Genomic DNA, 22,422 nt, shown 5'->3' with positions numbered 1-22,422 from the left:
TTATTTACACATTTCACTTCATTTACACATGAAGTCTTAAACCAATTAAAGTTTGTATTTCAAATCATTTCTATAATAAAAACTCCGGCATCTCCTCTGAGTCTTTCCCAACTGTTTATTACTGACCGCCTACATTGATATCTAAAACACAAGAGTTTCAGTTAACAAGGCCAGGCGCTGCCCATTACACAGACTGTTATATTAACAAGGCATGGCACTGAGAAGCAGCTGGTTGGAATAGAGGATACGCTCACATTCCTGTCCCGTCCTGGAGATGTCTGAGCTGCTCCGCGCCAGAGAGAAAATATGGAAAAAGACACTACGAATAACAGGTGGGCAGGGGAATGAGGAGCTAGAACAATGTCTGTTTTTATCTTAGCGGTACGGGAAACATGCTAAGTGCATTTAGCGGCCACCCCGCAAGCCGTTATTCCCACATGTCTGTTGTTACTGAGTACTTACATCCAAAGAAGCATCAACGTGAAACGGAGTGCATGATTTTGATGCATTTTGTTTTTTCAATGAGCAAATGGGAAATTCACATACATTAGTCAGCTACATCAACACAATCAAATGATAGATTGCATGAATAATTCATATATTCGTGAGTTTATCCAGCATAATCTCCATCTTATGGAGATTAAACTGGTCAAACAGGCCTACAAACTGGTGGCCTGTCCAGGGTGCACCCCATCTTTCACCCTGTTGCAGCTGGGATGGATGGAAGGAGTCAAGACCTAACTTTGAGTGGATATATATCCATGCTGTGCAATTATGGTATCTTTAAATGCTGCTGATGTTAAAGTCCCCACTGCAAAACTGGCAAAATAGTAGAGTCCCATCACATAACACCTACAAAGTGTAAGCTTTATCTGATGAGAGGGAGTTATGGAAACACTGCAGGTCAGATTTTGCAGGATTGTGTGAGATGTTTGCTGTAACCTAAAAATGATCTACCAGCCACACTCCCCCTGCCATGTTGTCTAAAGGTCAATAAATCCACCAAATACAAGGCACACGTGGCCACCAGATGCTGGGTGCAGCTTTTCCTTCGGTCATTTAACCAAAGAGACTGGACTCCTGTGGGTCTCTTTAGTGATTACGGTGCTGTGTATTTGCCTTGGTGCTCAGCAGCTGACCCAGAGCACCGAGCAGACTCCATACTTGTTTGCTGGACGTGCTAATCAGAGTGCCTGATGAAGAAAATCTGGCTCCACTTAGAGGGAAAACTGAAAGCATCACATGGGACTTGAAATGAGCATTTAGTGTGTTCTATTCTTGTGCTCACATTCCTGTATGTGACTCTAAGTGACTTTAATAACATAATTGCACTGTGTCGGCTTGATAAATGCTGAAATTGGCACATGTGTAAAAGAGAGGAGGGTAACCTTTGTGTGGCTTGAGGCTTAGGTCAGATCCTCTGAGCACAATTTAAAATACACTGGGGAATACTGCTTTCACGAAGTCATTTTGTAATACCAGGTCTGAACTGACAATGACCCCATTACTACCTTGAGAGAGGAGCAAAGGTAACCAAGAATTGTTAAGTTTTCTGTATCACAAACTGGGTCTTTTTGCATTTATATTCACCCTTTTTTCACTGCAGGAGCTCGGGGCAGGTGTGGCACACTTACAGGAAATTCCCCTTATAAGCTCCTCCGGCCTTTCTCTTTCCACTGCAGTGTGGGACCTACTGGATTCACAAGGGGAAACAATGATGTTTACCTGAAAAAAAAAAAAAACACTCCCAAAAAGAGGACTAATGGGGTCTGACTCAGTACAGACAGCAGGCTCTTCTATGTACCACAATCTGCAGCAGCCACAAAAGAAGGTTTCTTTTTTTTCCTGCATTGAAGCAACAGCCATTGTAAGTTTTATGAGTAGAAAGAGAGGTGTGGGGAAATACGGAGATAGAAAATGGGTGCAGTATTTGTAACATGGCGGGGCAAACACAATGACCTAAGACCATAAGGCCAAACTGTAGGAGCTTGTATGCTTGCCTGAAAGGAGCAAGATATAGATCCACTTGCAAAAATGTAATGTAGTCATTACATCCATGTTTTCATTAGTGTGTAATAGCCTGTAACTATGACTTACAGCCTCCAAAATCCTTGGAGGCAGTATAATATTCAATGAAGTACATTTTTAATGCATCATTTTGTAGAGTATACATATCTGATTTCAGCAATAAATCATGGATTGTTCATTCAGTGACTTGGAACATATGAAACAGCTAGCCCAAGGTTACAAGAAACATTATATATGTACATGGTTACATGTGTGTGTGTGTGTGTGGGGGGGGGGGGGGGTATGCGCATGTGTGTGTGTGTGTAATTACAGGGCTCCAAGATGAAAGCACCACACACTGTGACTTCTTCCACTGCAACTGAAGTAAAATTTCAAATATCTCAAGAAAATACTAAGCACACCAAATCCATCCTTCCCTTCTTCCTTTCTTCTTCTCTTTGTCTCGACTTCATCCCCCTTTTCCTTCTGTCCTTCCTCCCTTCCGTCTCCTTCCTTCAACCCTCCCACACTGCAGCGTCACATTCTAATTGCTGCTTGTCTGCTATCAGGTGTGGTCGCGTCTGAGAGTGCTTTTTTAACAAGCTATGCTACAGAACTCCATTAATCCTGTTATTGGACGTAGCCTGTGGCTCGTAGCAATAAAAGCTCCTGGCATCTGACAAACATAAAGACAGTGCAGCCACAGTTTTTGGAAAGGAAAAGGACATTCATATTGCTGCTTCTTGTGGATATTGGAGCCACATCTTATTGAATAAAAAGTATTCATTCATAACATCATTCATAACCTTTGCTGAAAATAATTAGTTAATCTAGCATAAAAACTGCTTTCCTTTTATACTTTTGATTGCACACTCACATCACAAATCATCCTTACTTCCTTTGGATGTATATTCTGTTCCAATGGATGATGCTCGTACTAAGCATGAACAAAGATTGTGTGAACAATTAATCCATGTTAACCAAAGGCTCGGGATTCATAACTCTTTAACATGTTTATTCCCTTCTTTGATCTTTATGGGATTAGTCTCATCTCAAGGAATCCTTGCTAGCTATGAGCACAGAAGCCCCACCCACCTGCTGCTCAAACCTTCTGTTTACAAAGGGAAACCAATCAGAAAACAGCTGGCCTAAAGTGAGAGTGTCCTTAACCTCTAAAACAGGGAGGAGCTAAAACATGATGAGCAGAATAGGCCCACTTTAAACTACACCGTGCTTTCCCTAGTCTCACTTGTTTCTGTGAATAATACTGATCATTGTGATTTTGAAGTGTGTTATGTCATTAACATTTACAGTGGCTAACTAGAGCTATGTGTCTGCAATCATATGTCTTCATACGACAGGTCACAGGTCACGCTTCTTTACAGCTTCGCATTCGTTCTCCTTGACACTCACAGCAGCTCCACTCAGGTTCATAACTTCACCAGCCACTTCATTGTTTTTAATGAGGCCAGCACCATTTCCTATTCCTCTCCATCACCTCCCCCATCCTCAAGTCCTCCTTCCTTTAGTTTATCTGCACCTCCCCTTTTCATCCAGAAAAGCTCCTGCCCAGGAAACCCAACTCACGGTCCTTTTATACAAACAGGTTTACTCTCTCCCTCCACCCCTGTGCCTAAAGTCTTTCTCTCCCTCTTCTTTCTCATTGTCCTGATTCTATCCTGATTGTACCCCCCACCCCCTTCTATTTAATCAGGCTCTCTCTCCCCCCTCTCTCTCTGTTTCTAGTACTGGTGGTTAGCAGGCTTTAGTGCACCATTGTTCTGGCATCTGCACATTTCCGGAGGCTGTCGCTTACAAAGGCTTTGGGAACACACTCTCTCGTTCCCACTGCCTAACCAGCTCTCACCTGCTCACACACACACACACGAGGAGGGTATCAGCAGTTCAAAAAAGCCACATTCCTACACACATAAACCTGTGTATTACAGAGGATTTACTTTGTGCGATGAGGCAATCCAGATCCCTTTTTTATGTTCAGGTTTGCTTACTTTCTTTTCTTTCTTATTCCCAGCTCTTTCCTTTCGTTCCTACAGAGTAATGATGAGTTGGTGCCTCCTTCAACTGCACTTTAAATGGTTTCGAATACTAAGGAATCGCAGACAGACTAAAGGTAGGCGTCTAAAGGTAACTAGCCTTTTTGCCAGAGGTTATGGTAAATGGTAAATGGACTGGTTCTTATATAGCGCTTTTCTACTCATCTGAGCACTCAAAGCGCTTTACACAACTTGTGCATTCACCCATTCGCACAAGCACATCTCTCTAAGTGCTTTATAGCTAACATTCACACACATTCATACTCCGATGGATGCATCGGAGAGCAATTTGGGGTTAGTATCTTGCCCAAGGATATTTGGCATGCAGACTAGGCGAAGCCAGGAATCGAACCACCAACCTTCCGATCAGTAGATGACCTGCTCTACCACCTGAGCTACAGTCACCCCCAGGTGAAGCGCAGATGACCAGTTATCTGCGCTTCACCAACACATATGGCCATCTCGCTGCAGCTCCTACTTATAACTGGAGTCGTGAAGAAAAGAAACTAGCATGTGAAAAGAAAAGAAGAGTGAAGGGATGGCTGACTCTTTTGTTCCTGTGATCAGCCTGAGTCCTTTCTCGCTTTTGTCGCACACACATAATGACACACGCCAATTAACCCCTCCTTTGACCTGTGGGTTTGGAATTGACCCTTGACCTCACAGCTCATCCTCAGAGACATCTGAATGGACACCTCCCCATGTTAGTAATGACAGCGCGGGAGGTTTATCAGGTCAAACACTTCCCACTTCTCTCTACTTATTCCAGCTGCTAACACTGAGATTTTGACCATAAAGATTATTTTGAACTGTGAATGCAAAGCTACACTATTAGAGTCCAAGGATGATATAATGGCACTATAAATGACACACAATAGGTCCTATGCCTACTGATATACTTGGTCAGTGTAATTATCTTTAATTCTTATTTATGTTTGGCAGTGGGTTAGCTTCCTCTGTCTGGAAATGATCCTCAGGAGTCATTTGTCAAATCAGAGTTCACCACTTTAATCGTTCCTTCTGTCCAAGCCATTTAGTAAACTTTAGCTAAAGCCTGTGAGCTCCTGAAAAAGTCACCTTTAATCAAACTCCTGAAAGTATATAGTGTTGAAGATTATACCAGAAGCAAAGACGTATTTTACTTTTAATTGTTGGTAATTGACGTGTTGAAAGCTCTTGTTAATCTGGTTCATGAGCTGTGCGCTGGCTGTGACTTGATCAGGTTTAATTGACAGAACGCCATCATTATATTTGGATTTGAGTGCTGTTAATTGCTTAAAGATTAAACACGAGTACATGGCTTCTATCCCCTGCAGGGTTAAGCCCACAGTCCATGGCTGGACTGAACTGAACCTTGCTCCATGTCATTTCCATCTTTCAGTCTTCTCATATCCTGACTCTCCTAAAAACTGTTTTCATTTTGCCAGGAATTTTTGAGGAATCATATTTATAGCCCACTTTATCCCTTTTTCCTTCTTGACTTACTGAATAGGAAAACTGAGAATCAACCCTGACCTACACTTTACCTGCGTGGTTACATTTTCTACTGATACCCTTAAACAACACACACAGGCCTGCTGTGTGCAGAGTGAAAGGTTTATTGCTTGCTGTAATTGTTTCTCCTGTCCATGAACCACAAGCGTGGTTGTTCCATGTTCTTGTGGTGCGGCTGCCAAAAGCAGAACTTGTTCTGCTCATCAGTGGATCTCTTGAATAGAACTACTGTGGCCAACTGCCGACATCTGTCCGCTACAACAAGATTCTCTCCAGGGAAGCACATGAGTGATGATTCCGAGGACTGACACCACAGCAAACTGGTAAGTGAGCCATTCGGCAGGAAAATCGCAAGACAAGAAGAACCGGGGCTGGCTGGTTAGTAGTATATGAACGTGATGGGATTATGCGGTGCTTTATTGTCCAGCTGTGTAAAAATGTGTACAAAAGCAGCTCTGGGTAAACCATTACAGGCACCAAAGGGCACGGGTATATTAAATTCAGACAGGTTTAGAAAGAAAAAAAACTGTCCTGCAAAGTTTATCCTGATGTGACTCTGAGACATTAAGGCCAGCAACACTGACAGCAAAGTAGCACAAATGTAAAGACAGAACTTCAGTCCTGAAACTTCCCACTAAGCTCTGTCAGCCACCACAAAGAGCTGCAGATTTGATCAGTGAGGCCTGACAGCAGACGCTCATAGACTTTAACTGCAGCAATAAGCACGCTCGCTTCTAGCTGCAAGGAGCAACGCATTCAAATGCATTTACTGACGGTTATCAGGCAGTGAAATAGAGGTGTAGCTCACAACCTCTCGGCTTAGAGTGGAGCCCACATGTACGTGTAAGTTGCGTTAAACAAATGAAGGATGCAGTGAAAAGAGATTTAAATCAGATATGTCTTTGTATTCAATTCTTAGCTTCATCGCTGCACACATTCAATACTGGACACACACACACACACACACACACACACACACACACACACACATTCACCTAGAAGATTACTTAGAAATGATACAGACCACATTATCTACCAATTGATCCCTGGCTGCCCCAGCCTGCATCTTGCCCGTGGATACTTTGGCGAGATACTTAATCCTGAGTAGCTCCTGATACACTCAATGGAGTGTGAATGTGTGCGCATGGGTGAGTGAGCCACATTCTATAAACCTGTGTGTTTACCATTTACATCCAGAAAGTATGTAGGCGCTAGACGTGTGCAGTGGGTGTCTCTATTTGCGGATTCAACTGGGCCATTTTAGGAGGACTGTAAAACATGGTAACACCACCCAGAGAAAGACAGAGACGCAGACAGACGACCCCTGAGGCCCTGAAGGCACCAGGGGCCCTTAAAAAAGAAACACCAGCTATCTTATCTCTGCACAGGGAAATGTAAAAGGCAATCCCTTGAGCCTCACATCCAGACTACTGTTTCTGATAGTGCCTTGGTATAGTTCCTGACTCCAACCATCGAGGCTTAGAGAAATCTTTTTAGAGTGTAAGCCACTTTGAAAAAAATGTTCTTGACTCTTGACTTTTTTGCTTGCTGTAAATGAGTTTGCAAAGCCGTTTTCTTCCCTGTTTTCCATCATGACAAGTGAACACCGTGCTGATCACAGCGCATTCTCACTAACAGGGACTCTATGAACCAAGTGCAGGCATCAAGGGAGTATGACACCGACCATCTCACGTCACTGCTATTATTATGTTGTATTCCCTACACGTCTTTGAACTCAGCATTTACAGGATTAACAAAGCTACACATCTTCCACAGACTAATCAAAGCAGGACCAGTGACCTGAAGTCGCTCGATAGCCGCCATATCCGTTCAGTGAATCGCTTCTGAGGGTTTGATATGGAGCAGAAAACACGGAGTGACTTCAAAGGGTGCGCAGGTTACTTACCGCAGAGGAGCACCGCAACCGAGGCTCGCATCTCTGAGCGCGCATCCACCCGCTGGGCCGCAGCAACCTGCCACACGCAACACACTCATCATTAGACATACACAGTAACAACTAAAGGCGGTTTTTGTGTTACTGGATGCAAATTGAGCGTTGGGAAAAAGTTAAAAATGTGGGAAAAATTGAAGCTTTGATATTTGACGACCAACAATTGAAGTGCAGAGGACAACCAGGACTCCTTCACAGACTTTTTTTCATCCACTCTCTGTTTCTACTATTTAAATCACCGTTTGCCACTCTGTTCTCTGTAAACCGGTTCACTAAAGGAGAAAAAAAGTATAAACTGCTTTCAACTATCCAGCGAGCTAAGTATAACTGATTGTCTCTTATTTCAGAAATGAACTGATCATAAGCATTATCTTAAACCTTCTCACCGTTTGCGTCGCGTTTCCAACGTTTCCTTCTCTGCTGCCCCTCTTCGTCCACTTGTTGCGGAGTTCCCAGACAGAAGCGGAGCTGAGCAGTTCTTCTGCTCCTGCTTCTCTGCCCGGGAAACCCTGGGCCGCACTTACTGGAGCGGAGTTTCTTAATGCGCACGCAAATGGGCCGAATCTTTGGGTCGCGAGTTCGATTCCTTCAATGGGCAGATGAAGCACACCCAGTTGCCTTTCTCTAAATGAGTTTTCGATTAGTTTAGAAAGATAACAACTGGACTTCTTTATGTTTTGTGAAGGCGTTTCACCAGTGAAAGAGGAGAGGTGAAACGTCTTCACAAAACATATTGTTATTATTATTATTATTATTATTATTATTATTATTATTATTAACACGTCATCATCCAGAGCCGTCTATTCAGCTGTTTAGTCACGAGTCCATGCAAATCCATTTACAGTATCTTCCACCAATCTGCCCCCCCCCCCCCACACACACACACACACACTATATTACAATAGGTTAACTTCCAGCAGATTATACGTAATGTATACAGTAACTTTTAAAATGATTCCTATGTGAAATATGACTAGGCCGCAGTGCTTAAGTAAATAAACATACAAGGAAAGTTATGGTGTTGTGCCAAAGAAGTTATCCCTGCCAGAAATGTTACTGTCCTCAGAGTAAGAGGTTCTACAGGTGAGTCCAGGTGTTGGTACTGGATCCATAGCACAATACTTTCTTTTTGAGTTCACTGTCATGTCTGTTTTATTTTTATGTTATATTTATTTTTTAGTTTATTTGGCTGCTTTACCTGCTTTTTTTAAACAGTTTGTTAACATACCAGGACGGCACAAAAGCTACTTTATTATGTACTTCACTTTATCAACATGGTCCTATATAGGCAATAATGCAGTGTGAAAAAACCCCTGCTAAAGCAAAGTGAATTCAAAGTAATTCCTGTGGCATTACCATCAGGGTGTACACCTCACCCCTGGCGTCGTTGCCCACCTCTCAATTTTAAATACACGTAGACATTGAGGGCTAGCAGGAGGGACTATGCGCTTACCTGCTGCTCTCTGGCAGGTAGCTCCATGCCCTCCTGGGTTTTAAATGCACCTTAGAACACACATACATCAACACTACAATGAGCGGGTGGAGGGAGGTTAGGAGTCTTCTCTCACCCTCGTTCTCTGCGGTCCCCCCTCCAGGGGCAAGGGTACCTAGACCCGGTTCGTAGAGTACGCTTGGGGAGTGTGATTGTGTGTACAGCGTCTCTTTATGTCTGTCTCCACGTTGGTTGAGTGTGGAGTAAGTGCATATGAGAGCATGAGGGTGGGAATGGATGTTTGTATCTGTGTGTGCCTGTATGTCTGTCCATATGTCAGGTTGGGTATCAGACGCCACCTCTCTGAGGACAGCTCAGGCCCTCCAAGGTTTGGAGGCCTATCTCCCCCCACCACTTCCCCTGCCGGGGGCGGACTCCCTCAGACATCGGTGCGTTGGTGGTTCTTTGTGTCCGGGGGTGGGCGTCCGGGTACACACCGGCTCACTCCTTGGCGGCTGCTTATCGGGGCCTGGAGCCTGGGGCTCGCTTGGGCCACTTCGGAGGTGGGGTGTCCCCGGCCTCTCGGCCTGGGGCTCGGTCACTCAGGCACAGCTGGCTGCCGGCGGAGCTCACGGGCACGTCACTGCAACCCCCCCTGGCTTCTGCTCCGTGGCTGCTGGGTGACCCCTCATCTGGGACTCTCCTCGGCTCTTTCTGGGACAGTGGCACGGCTGCCCCTCTGTTGGTCTTCCTTGGTCTCTTGTGTTCTGAGGGCCTCTGGATGTCTGGAGTTTTGATCTCCTCCATACCTGCTTCATGCCCTGGAGGACGGGGCAGTGGCCCCCCACACCCTCTAGCAGATCATTACATGAGGGAACCTTTTAAGAAAAACAAGCGCGTCCATGCTCACAGGTGTACACACGGGTGATCACACACACAAACTACACCCTTTTTGGCTCCTACCTCAATGCACACTGCGCTGTCGATCTTACGTGCTGCACAATAATGTTTAATATTTAGTATTTACTGTCATATTCCCATATATCATTGTGATGTTGTTTATTCTATTACTCTCGTTTTCTTCTGCTTGTTTTCTTTTTTCTTTCTCAACAGGTGATCCAGGTGATCGATATATGTTTTTTTTATTTTTTTTTTTTATTATTATTATTTTTTTTTCTGCTTATTCTGTTGGTTTTGGTTTTTTGCCCTTCTCCCCCGTCCCTCTTCTCAACTGTTTTTCTTTCCCTCTTTCTTTCTCCCTTTTCTTTCCCCCAGTCAAGTCTGTCCCGTATTCAGCAAGTGAAAATAAAATAAAGAATAAAAGGTGAATCAAATGGACCATTACGGCAAAGCTGGGATGGTCAATTTGGTAAAGAAAATCCGTTGGGCATCTTTCTTCGCCTTTAGACAATAATTCTGATGGCAAAAGAGCCAAACGGGACAGGCAAAAAAAAAAAAAAAAACAAACAAAAAAAACAAACAAAGTAATTCCTGTGTCAAGTTTCCCTCCAGAAACCCGCCGCATGTTTTCCGACGAGCCCCTTTTCTGTCTACGTGAGCAGGAATGCGCGCTCCCTGCAGGACGGATTGGATTCCCTTTGGTTTAATCCAATGAGGAGCCGTGATCGTTATCACAGATTCTATGCTTGAAAGCACCAGCCCAGCCACGCAGGTGGACCGCACGGCGTGACTAATAGTTATGTCCGGGGATAAGAAATATCATAGAAATTAAGTTTGGTGCAATGAATCAATCTTATATGAACTAAAGCTGTTGACTTCATGTAATCCACTGCATTGCACATGCGGATCATTTCACATGGGAGTAGTATGTAGTTATAACTGTTTCTGATGTGCGCCAGTGTTTCACTGCTGGCAGATCGTCGTCCAGAACAAAGCCTGCTATAAACCTCTGTCATATTGCACATTCCCTGAGCTGCTGCAGGACAGCCACTCTTTGTTAGAGACCAGGATCCAATGCCACAACCAAGAGAGAATAGGCCTTTCATACTGAGAACAGATCCCTGACACTTAAATGAAATATTTGGTGAAAGTTCACCATGTGTTAGCATTGTTTTTGGTTTTTGTTTGTTCGTCTTTTGCATGCTGCACTCTCACACAGAGGTTTTCATATCATTTTGCACATCCATCATCTAATGACTTGGAAGATACCACCCAGCAACATAGTTACAATTAGCCAATAAAATGGTGCTCTGTGTATGGATATATCAGAGGATGTGTAGTTCAATTAGATCAGCTTCACCATTGACTTTGAGTTGCAGTTTCTGGCAACTTGACAAATGCAACAGTTGTCAACATTCTCTTTGAGCTACATTTTTGCTCTCCTCCAACTCCCAAGAAAAAATCTCTGGCTCTTTTGCCACAAAATGTTCACCAGCTAGTCAAGAGCAGAACTGGGATGCTTGATAGGGAAACAGCAGCGTACAGTTTGGTTTTTAGAGCTCAAAACAACAGGCGTATGAACAACGAGACAGAACAAAAACAGTCAAGTTGTAAAACAAAACCTTCAGTTAAAAGCTGCTAAAATGCTCAATAGGCCTAGCAAGATGCAGATTCAGGGGGCAGCTTGCTAGTGTCGGCCCATCACCAGCCACTTGTTTCACACTTTGAATTTTTTTTTTTTAACTGTAAAGAGAAAATGTTTAAAAATTGGAGCGGTAAATGACTTTCTGTAACTTGAGCCAGAGATTCAATAGGCTGGCAAAGTGACTATCATTATTAACTAACGGCATTAATGATGGGTGAGATCTATTAGGTGTAACTTTGAGTGAGTGTAGAAGCTGTTTTTTTTGCAGAGGTGGTAAAGAGAGAAGAGATGAAGGCTATGGGCAAAGAGAGACAAATATGGGATTGAACTTATACACTTAACTGTGTATAAGGTTCCCCTGTGTAGCAAAACACTGAAGCAACATACCAACATACATATGCAATGTAAATATTGCATAAAGTCTCACACAAATATGATGCATTTATATAAAGTGTCAGATTGACTTAGTCTTCATCATTACACCTCACAGTGTATGTTTATATGAATATTTGTACATTATAATTAAAGAAAAAGCACAAAAAGTACTTTCAAAAATTTTAATAGGAATGTCAGTGTGTACACCCCATACTAATGTGGTCAAACAACACAAACACTCAACATCTTGAAAGCACTTTTGGTATAGGTAACTGATAACATACTCTGATATAGTCTTTCCGCATACAGTAAATCAATTCCATTATTATCCGTTATTATTGGCTATAGAGTGAAATAAATGCTCTTCACAGGTTATCCGCCTATTGTAATAGCTTAAATACATGAACACCACCAAGGGCAGGAGAGATATTGAGGACTCAAACAGTGCATGGACAGTTGAAGGCATTTCTGTGACATAACACTTGCAGGTAATGTGTAAAACTTGAAATACCAGTGAAAGAATGGAGGAACCTCCAGAGCAGCGTTTTATTTTCATTGGTGACAAATTTTCTGTTTTCCAGTCACAACAGCAGTTCTAACTCTCCTCTACTACAGCAGCTGATGACACGCAGGAGGCATCATCGCACACAGGTGTTGTAGTTCTGCACTCGATGCCGGATCTCGTCCCGCACACTAGTTGCGTTGTCTTTCAGCTTGTCCAACTCCATGCGCTGCTTCTCCATCCGCCTCTCATTGTTTTTGAACTTTTCCTCAAGTTCTGCAATCACAGGGAGCAAGAGAAAAGTTAAAGTAACAAGCATGCACAAAAGGCTGAAAGGTTGATCTACAGCCACGCCCATGACCTACTACAAAGTTCTTAGTTGTTTGTTTAGAGCCAAAAATCTATGCCAAATCTGCAGATGTGATTGTTAAACTCTACAGTACACAATAAACATATCAGTAATAGCTCTATCCTAAATTAATATAGGACTTAAAACTAGTTCCAAGGCAGAAATGCTCACTTGATTTTCACTGATGTGAACTGTGAATGCTCTGCTTTGATGTTTTTAATGTTTCTCTGCATTTCTATCCCGCCCACATATAATGATATTGTTTCATTTCTATCACTTACTTTTAGTCATTTAGTGCCTGTTACAGCAGCGGTCCCCAACCTTTTTTGCGCCACGGACCGGTTTATGCCCGACAATATTTTCATGGACCGGCCTTGGTCCATGGACCAAACGACTCACGGACCGGTACCGGTCCGAGGCCCGGGGGTTGGGGACCGCTGTGTTACAGCACATCCACGGATCCTGTGAAAGGAACTGATCTTTACCTCGGAATATTTTATGAATATTAACAGTGTAACTCTACTCATCTCATCCTCATCTGTGACATCATGTGTTATGTTATGAATCTTGCTGCAGTGACAGCTGCAAGTTATCCTGGTTTTAGCATAAGGCAGGAGCTGCATTACATGACTGTGCCATCTAGTCAGAGTCTTTTGTACACTATGAACAATGGCACATTATTTAAACGGTGGTAGTTTAACACTGGAGACTTCTTTACAGGCAATTTCTGGTCAAGTCGCGCACTACGGTCACAATGTGCTGTATGTAGCTCACCTGAAGAACACAGTCAACACTGAGAGTAGCCATATGAACTTACCGTCCAGTTCTTTTATCCCACTGGTGGCATTCTTGAGCCATTTCTCTGCATCCTCTTTGAGATCTTTGACCCTCTGGTTGATGTCCTTCAGACCTCCAGACACCCCACCAAGAGACTCGATCTTCATCTGCAGCTCACGATACTGTTTCTCTGTGTTGTTGAGGCTCTGGCAGATGATGCAACCGTTTTATTCAAGATTTTTTATATATATATATATTTATTTCTTCAATAATTTTGGTCCAAACTCCACCAACAGCCTCACCTGCTCCAGTGAAGATGTTAGGTCAGTGGCATTGTCGGCCAGTGCTTTAGCCTCGATTGCCATCTGTCTGTTCTGCTCCGTCTTGTTCTTCAGAGCTTCCACCTCCTTGGAGAGGTTCATTAAACGCATCATGACATCCATCTGCTTGGCGTCTAGGCTCACCAGCTTTCCCTCCACCTGGAAAAAATGAGACAAGAAGAAGTCAAGAGTTATGGGAACCACATTGTGCCTATTTTCCTGTATCCCACCGCTCACCCCAACCAGTCATTTGTTCTACTGGAGCTTTACCGTTAAAAGGGAGTTTTTCCTTCCCACTGTCACCACATGATTCATCATAAGAAGTCGTCTGATGAGGTTTTCCCTCTTTTATTGTATTTTTACCTTACCATATAAAAACACCTTAATGCAACTGTTTTTGTCACGGTATGGCATGGCAAACCGTGGGGGGTGTGGGGAAGGAGGACCCAGGCGCGGTGCTCTGTGTATAAACAGTGCGTTTATTTACAGTGTGTGGAAATAACAACAGCTTCGGCAACCACCTTGCGGCCGCATTGAGCTGCGGCCGCAAGGTGGTTGGTGCCTGCCGTGGTGGTAATCCCCGAACCAAATGGTGGACACCAGGGGTGAAGGGAGCCACCAGGCTGAAGAAGGAGTCCTATCGGGCTTGGTTAGCCTGTGGGACTCCGGAGGCAGCCGACAGGTATCGACAGGCCAAGCGGAATGCGGCTCGGGCAGTGGCTGAAGCAAAAACTCGGGTGTGGGAGGAGTTCGGAGAGGCCATGGAAAAAGACTTTCGGACTGCCTCGAAGAGGTTCTGGCAAACCGTCAGGCGTCTCAGGAGGGGAAAGCGGTGCTCTACCTGCACTGTGTATAGTGCTGGCGGAGCGCTGCTGACGTCGACTGAGAAAATTGTCAGGCGGTGGAAGGAATACTTCGAGGACCTCCTTAATCCCACTGACGCGTCTTCCGAGGAGGAAGCAGAGTCTGGGATGAGGGGAATGACCCGCCAATTTCTGGGGGCGAGGTCACTGAGGCAGTTAAACAACTCCTTGGTGGCAGAGCCCCTGGTGTTGATGAGGTCCGCCCCCAGTTCCTGAAGGCTCTGGATGTTGTAGGGCTGTCCTGGCTGACACGCCTCTGCAATGTTGCGTGGAGATCAGGGGCAGTACCCGTGGATTGGCAGACCGGGGTGGTGGTCCCCATCTTTAAGAAGGGGGACCGGAGGGTGTGTTCCAACTACAGGGGGATCACACTCCTCAGCCTCCCCGGGAAAGTCTATGCCAGGGTGCTGGAAAGGAGAGTTCGTCCGCTAGTCGAACCTCTGATGCAGGAGGAACAATGCGGTTTTCGTCCTGGTTGCGGAACACTGGACCAGCTCTTCATCCTCTCGAGGATACTTGAGGGTGCATGGGAGTTTGCCCAACCAGTCTACATGTGTTTTGTGGACTTGGAGAAGGCATTCGACCGTGTCCCTCGGGGTGTCCTGTGGGAGGTGTTGCGGGAGTATGGGGTGTCTGGCCCATTGCTACGGGCCATTCGATCCCTATACAACCGTTGCAAGAGCTTGGTCCGCATTGCCGGCAATAAGTCGGACTCGTTCCCGGTGGGTGATGGGCTCCGCCAGGGCTGCCCTTTGTCACCGGTTCTGTTCATAATTTTTATGGACAGGATTTCTAGGCGCAGCCAAGTGGCGGAGGGCTTTCGCTTTGGTGGCCTCAGGATCTCATCTCTGATCTTTGCGGATGATGTGGTTCTGTTGGCTTCATCGGGTGAGGGCCTCCAGCTCGCACTGGAGCGGTTCGCAGCCGAGTGTGACGCAGCGGGAATGAGGATCAGCACCTCCAAATCTGAGGCCATGGTTCTCAGCCGGAAAAGGGTGGAGTGCCCACTCCGGGTCGGGGATGAGGTCCTGCCCCAAGTGGAGGAGTTCAAGTATCTCGGGGTCTTGTTCGCGAGTGATGGGAGAAGGGAGCCGGAGATCGACAGACGGATTGGGGCTGCAGCTGCAGTAATGCAGACGCTGCACCGGTCCGTCGTGGTGAAGAGGGAGATGAGTGTAAAAGCGAAGCTCTCAATTTACCGGTCGATCTACGTCCCTACCCTCACCTATGGCCACGAGCTGTGGGTAGTGACCGAAAGGACGAGATCGCGGATACAAGCGGCGGAAATGAGCTTCCTCCGAAGGGTGGCTGGCATCTCCCTTAGAGATAGGGTGAGAAGTTCGGCCATCCGGGAGGGGCTCAGAGTAGAGCCGCTGCTGCTCCACATCGGAAGGAGCCAGCTGAGGTGGTTTGGGCATCTGGTAAGGATGCCCCCTGGGCGCCTCCTGGGTGAGGTGTTCCAGGCATGTCCCACCGGGAGGAGGCCCCGGGGCAGACCCAGGACACGCTGGAGAGATTATATCTCTCGGCTGGCCTGGGAACGCCTTGGTGTTCCCCCGGATGAGCTGGAGGAGGTGGCTGGGGAGAGGGAGGTCTGGGCCTCTTTGCTTAGGCTGCTGCCCCCGCGACCCGGCCCCGGATAAAGCGGATGAAGATGGATGGATGGATGGAAATAACAACAATAAATTCCCGTGCTTTCCCCGGACTCCCGTGTCGTGTCTTCTCCCAGTGTTTGTGCTCTCCGCTCCCGTGTCTCAGCACTCCTCGTGCTGGCTGCGATCTGGCGCTCCACACTTCTCCTGGGGACACAATAGAAGCAGCCGTCAGGACACATAAAACCGCGGGCATACACATACACTAACTAGGCTGAACTGGATGACTGACGTGGAGTCTCACGCAATGATCCCGCGTCGGTGGGAGCTCCAAGACTCTCTTAAGTAGCTCCCCCGACGAGGCCTCATCAGCAGCAGGTGCGTGGCTTCGGGTGTGGCCCCGCTAGGGCCACACCCGAAGGCGCCTGTAAACAAGGGTTCAGATACACCTGCACTCATACACACACATTCATATCTACAAGGACGGAGAAGAGAGGGCAGCAAAACACCAAAAATACATATAATATAACTGGTCCATGACTGCCTAGGGATACTGGGTCGCTCCGACCCAGAACCCTGACAGTTTTTGTGATTTTGGGCTATATAAATAAAACTGAAGTGAAATGAACAAAAGTGCTCATTGGGGAGGTAGATTACAGAAAATATGTGAAACCTGTAAATTTACATGTTCCAAGATTCTGTACCTCAGCAGTAGCGTTTCTTGTGCTGTTCAGGTTGTTGTGGGCTTCTTTCAGGGCAGCCTGTGCTTTCTCTATGGCCTTTCCAGATGCTTTTAACGCCTCCTTGGTAATATTGGTCATGTCTTTCACTTCCTCTGCTCGTCTCCTGCACAATAGCACCAAAAGATTTGTCAGAGAGAAAACCTCTTTCCTAGAGCTCTGCTTAATAAATGCATGTTCAGTGCATTTAATAAGACTTAATTATACACAGCCTATTAATGCCATGGTTTGCCTGGTGCCAGCTGAACCCAAAGAAAAAGGATAGATTTGTGGATATCCTATTTGAACTTTAATAACAACAAGAAAGACAGTATCAGAAACCAAAATTCATGTTGTAGGGTATGGATGATAATAGTGTAGCCACAGAATGCAGGTGTAACAAACATAGCCTTGGAGCAGGGGTGGCAGGAGCAGGAGAGCTTTAGAGGGCTGTTGTAGAGGGGGGCACCAATAAGCATATAAAGAGATCAAATTAATCAATTTGAAATACTGAGCAGCCTTCAGCTTATTGGTGCAGCCCTCTACAACAGTCTGTTTCTTGTGGTCCAGCGGGAATCTTAACTGCCTTCTGCTGAAGGCAACATTCATCTTTTATATGCAGTCACAGTTTAACTTTCAGCAAGCTGGCTTATGGGAAATGTGGTCCTTAATTTCAAAACAAAACAAAAATGATAACTCACTTGGCCTCTTTAGCTGCGTCAAGAAGCTCCTTGACTTTAGTGGTGTGCAGTGTGGTTTGATTGACAATCCCCTCAATATTGCTGATGTTGGAAAGACTTTCCTTTATCTGCGCGATCATTTTGTCCAGAACGGTCCTGTTCAGTGGCAGTGTGATCGACAAGACCTCCTGAGCCACTTTCTCTATGCTCTCTGGGTCGGCTCCCTCCTCTGGGCAGTACAAGAGAGTACACGGACAAAAGGAGTGCAAATGCAGGAAGCATCAAGTTACATTTAGACACTGAAGCAATATCATCCACATACCAGTGAGAAAGTTTTTAATTTTCTCAATGAACTCTGTCAGGTTCTCATTGCTTTCTTTAAGCTCCTTGCTCAACTTGTTGGCTTTTTCCAGCGTGTTTATCGTCTGGTTCTTCAGTTTTTGTGTCATAGCAGCTATGTCCTGGAGCTGGACACAAGAAATCAAGAGTCAGATCAAATAAATATTTCACTCATATGAGGCTAAACTGCGCATACTGTGAGCACCTTTTTGGAGACGTTCTGCAGCTCCTTACTGGCAGTGTTCAGACTGTCTGTAACGTTCCTGGTGTCATTCAGCGCAGCTACAGATGTGCCCACAGTCCCGCTGCATCCCACTCCTCCACATACACGGTTTCCCTGATTGTCATGGCAGCCGGCGCCACCACACCGACTGTCTGGGCAACTGCCATTGACGCTGTTATTGCTGTGACCACCACACACCTTAAAGATGGCACCATGCACTGACTGAGTTAGTGGGATAAGACTTCAACGCTGGACAGCAAGACTTAAATGCAGTTTTGTGAAGATAAACCAAATTTCTAAAATAAAAAATTGAAATGTTTTGTTATCAATATAAAAACCAAAAACCAAATATTTTAATTTCACTACTGCAAAATACTGTTAATGAACAAACAAAAATACAGTGCAAGTATAGAGCTTCACTTTATAGTTGTCAGTGGAGACAACAGACGTGTGTCAGCATTCTCAGACTCACTGGAAATATCTTAATTTTCTTGCCTGCAAATAAATACCTTAATTTGCAGGCTACCATCAGCAAAGAAATGCAGTGACATCATGTGTGTATGCGATCTAATTTGTAAAAATACGATACATGACAAAATGCCATGTATTTTAAAAATCTTTTTAAGGCTCTGAAAAAACAAAACAAAACAAAACAAAAAAAAACCCAAAACCCCACTGCTGCTAAGTTTGCACATCAGGGACTGTCACAATTAAAACATACTCACCAATCAGTGATGGAAAACCATTTTCAATTTCTACTTAATCCTTTAATCATGAGCTGATTTGGCTTTTCCACTAGATGTCACTGCCAGCATAAAATTCCAACACTGTTTTTTGCAGATGTTCATAAACAAACTTGGCATGTTGCATGTTTAAAAACACATCAGTGAGGTTTTTTACTTTTTTGTTTGAGTAAACTTCTCTTTTTTTAACAGGTAGAACATGTCGATATTATTAAGAAAACTCCACTTTTTAGGAATTTACAATATTAGATGCCTAATGCCCAAGTTTTAATCTCATTTTCACTTTGTCAGTTTTTCTACCTCAGAATGACAGAACAAGTTTCTTTTTCTAGCATGGATTCTTTTAATTAGAGAAAACGTATCTGGAGTTCAGAATTGTCACCTTATACAGTCTCCTGGAAGTACTCCTCACTGAGGCCTTCCCTACTCCAAATTCTGAGGCTTAGATCTACGCTTATTCCACTTGCCATTCTCTTTCAATGAATGTTGTCTTATCTAGTTGAGGTCATGGTTAGGGTACATACATAACCCTAACCCAACATACATTTTTTTATTATAGCACACTGCTTACCTGGTCGCTCAGCTGATTGACCTGTTTATGGAGGTCGTGAGCTTGTTTTTGTAGGTCGCTGAGTGACTTGTTGTGAGCAGCCACATTACGGTTAATGTCGTTTTCAATTTCATCCAGCAGGTCTTCTGTGCGCGCTCTGGTCTTATTTGACTCTTCCACAGGACTCATAGGACCAAACACTGAAGCGTTGCATTTCATCTCAGCCTGCAGCGATTCCTGATAGTACTGCTTCACTTTCTCAAACTGATCTGTGAGAGACACCAGCAGCTTTTTAAAAGCAATGTATAAAACCTACTCTGCTACTGGATATGGATTTAGTCTGCTTCCTGTATTTACAGCAGCGAGGCTTCATGTGACATGTTCAAGGTTTTCATTTGTGCCTCTGATGGCAACAAATTACCTGAGCTGAACAGTTCAAGCAGCTTCTGTTTGTCAGTCACAGTGGTGTTGAGGTCCCGCAGCTCTTTTTCCATGTTATCCAGCGTGCGTCGGAGTGCCCTGTCTGTTTCTGCTGTCGTATTCAGCTCTTGGCCCATGGCCATCAGACGCCCATCAGTGAGGGCAATCTCAGCCCTGAAACACATACAGGATGTTCTTAAAATATAATTGAAGTAGCTGATGAGAAACACCAAACGACATGCTGCAATTTCCTCACCTGAGGTCATCGATGCTCTGGCCAATGAGCTGGTAGACCCTGTCCCTGTCCTGCGTAATGATCAGATCCTTCACCTGCTTCAACTTCCCCTCCAGTTCTTTGATGCGTGCATCCCCAGCTCCCGGTGTGATGCCACCCTTCAGGATCTCCTGCACTCTGGACTGGATGTGATCCAGGTCCCTTCTAATCTGGCACAGGGCGTCATCCCAGAGCTGGAAGCACGGGTGACACTGGATGCATTTTGGGAAGATGCCGGTGAAACCACGAGCGCACTGGTTGCACTGCAGTCCCGCGGCTCCTTCCCGGCATTCACACGCACCCGTTAGTCTGTCACACTGGGCAATCTCTGTGCCCTCTGGGTTACAGTTGCATTCTAAGTAGAGGAGAGAGAGAAACAAACAGAACCTCTAAATAAAATACTTGTAACCACACCTCATATCACTAAATACTGCATCTAGGTTATATTAAAGCAAAACTGGGAATAATCATAAAGAAGAGCACTGGAGAAAAGAAAAGAAATAAAATAAAACCAGTCCTAAGATGACATCTTATTATAAAGCACTCTCTACAAAATACTTCGATAAAGAAGCAACTGTCATCGTGTTGAACAATAATATTTTAACCATTGAGGAATTTTTTTATACATAGTCCCCTATTTTCAGATGCGGAAAATCTCAAAAGTTGTTTCATGGATAAGTGGGAGCTGTTTCTTTCGTGCCACGTGATTGTTCGGGTGCAAAAATGCAAAGTAAATCCATCAAACAGTTTGAACACTACTTGAGAAAAGAACAATACGACGGTGAGCACATCAACATGAAAAGACCCAAATATCCAAGGAAGACAAAAGTGGCGAATGACTGCGGGGTGATGTGGGGAAGAAATGCTTTCCAGGAGGTTTAAGGTGTATCCTTTCAAAGGTTAGCACAATATTATTGATTATTGTCTTGAAATGAAATGACAGTCTGCAATGTAATGGCATCTTTTGTTTTTTCAAACCTGCACTGAGGTGTACTGAGTCACAGCTGGAAACAAACACAACTGTCCAGAAACTTTCAGACATAACCGCAGATGCTGACCAAGCTGTAGATCTAACCAGTACAGAACAGATCCCTAAAATCCAGACGTTGCACAAAGCATTGGCTCTTGAGGATAATAAGTAAGTATGAATTTAGTGTAAAACAATATTTAAACACATTTAAGAACAAACAACCAAACACACCAAAATGCTCAGCTCTGGTTACAGAAGCCGAAATGTTTGAAGGACTAATTTAACTGTTTGATTAATATATTTCTTGGTAAAGAGTGGATCACTGATGCCATTGATGTAACATGTCCCTATGTACTGTGTCTCCTGGGTAAGCTATAGAGTTTATATTTCATGCTGCATTTCAAACTTGTAATCTGTCCTAATGTTTGGTATTTACTCTAACTGTTGTGGCAACCTAGTCTGAAATGTTGAAGTGGTTTCACGCGATCTTTGTGGAAAATAAATTATAGCCCATCACGGGTGACTTTGTGAAACTGGCCGCCTATTTTTTGAAGAGGGTGATTTTAAATCTGACTGTCAATTTAGTAATTTAGCAGCAATTTGTTTTGATCCCATTTAATCTGAAAGCAATGCGTGGAACACAAATGTATTATATTCTTCATTGAATGATTGTGAATTATTATTGTTCACACTCATCATGCTCAGAAAAAGCCACCTGTGATGTAAGACGTTACATGGCGTTCATAAAAGTCACAGTGTGATTTACCGTGGCACTGCTCCCGTGGATCTCCCCAGTGGAACAGCTCACACTCGGTGCATTGTTTACCTCCAAAGCCTGAATGACAGTGACACTGGCCTGTGAACTGAAGAGCACACAAACTGGTCCAATACAAGTACACAACAAGCATATCAAAAAGCACATCTGAGGCCCTCTTTAGACAGAAGCTTGCAATCTTCCTAACCATGTTGCAGTGAGTTCCCAGAGCGTGCTGCGAGTTGCAGTTACACGGCTCACAGCCCCGATCCTGACCGAAGTTCCAGTAGTTAGGTGCACACTGGTCACAGTTATGGCCTACCACATGCTCCCTGCAGAGACAGGCTCCAGTCTGCCGATCACAGTCACAGTGTCCATCGCTGCAAGCAGACTGTAGGGTACCAGCAGTCACACAGGTACAGCCTAAGAACAGGAACAGATGTGCAGAGAAAAAAAACATAAATCACACACCCACATGTTTTTTTTTAA

The 22,422-nt window shown here is 44.6% G+C and overlaps 2 protein-coding genes across 4 annotated transcripts in view; both read right to left on the bottom strand.

The window, feature by feature from the left end:
- lamb2 (laminin, beta 2 (laminin S)) overlaps positions 1-8,028 on the bottom strand; it is a 47,335-nt gene extending 39,307 nt beyond the window's left edge. The window contains 2 exon segments of the mRNA XM_085145143.1: positions 7,462-7,528; positions 7,893-8,028. Of these exon segments, the coding sequence (XP_085001269.1) occupies positions 7,462-7,492 (31 nt within the window). The 5' untranslated portion in view covers positions 7,493-7,528; positions 7,893-8,028.
- Positions 8,029-12,026: 3,998 nt separating this feature from the next.
- The window catches only part of lamb2l (laminin, beta 2-like), a 56,570-nt gene continuing 46,174 nt past the window's right edge, over positions 12,027-22,422 (bottom strand). For all 3 annotated transcript variants that reach the window (XM_085145134.1, XM_085145135.1, XM_085145133.1), the window contains 12 exons: positions 22,142-22,356; positions 21,946-22,042; positions 20,192-20,564; positions 19,937-20,109; positions 19,537-19,784; positions 18,205-18,420; positions 17,983-18,127; positions 17,682-17,889; positions 16,966-17,107; positions 13,789-13,965; positions 13,527-13,692; positions 12,027-12,636 (listed from right to left, as the gene is read on the bottom strand). In XM_085145134.1, the coding sequence (XP_085001260.1) occupies positions 12,497-12,636; positions 13,527-13,692; positions 13,789-13,965; positions 16,966-17,107; positions 17,682-17,889; positions 17,983-18,127; positions 18,205-18,420; positions 19,537-19,784; positions 19,937-20,109; positions 20,192-20,564; positions 21,946-22,042; positions 22,142-22,356 (2,300 nt within the window). In that variant the 3' untranslated portion in view covers positions 12,027-12,496. The remainder of the gene's footprint in view (positions 12,637-13,526; positions 13,693-13,788; positions 13,966-16,965; positions 17,108-17,681; positions 17,890-17,982; positions 18,128-18,204; positions 18,421-19,536; positions 19,785-19,936; positions 20,110-20,191; positions 20,565-21,945; positions 22,043-22,141; positions 22,357-22,422) is intronic.

This window comes from Neolamprologus multifasciatus, chromosome 20 (genome assembly GCF_963576455.1).
Source record: "Neolamprologus multifasciatus chromosome 20, fNeoMul1.2, whole genome shotgun sequence".
NCBI lineage: Eukaryota > Metazoa > Chordata > Actinopteri > Cichliformes > Cichlidae > Neolamprologus > Neolamprologus multifasciatus.
Note: the sequence above shows the minus strand (reverse complement) of the source record. Positions and strands in the feature narration are given on the sequence as shown.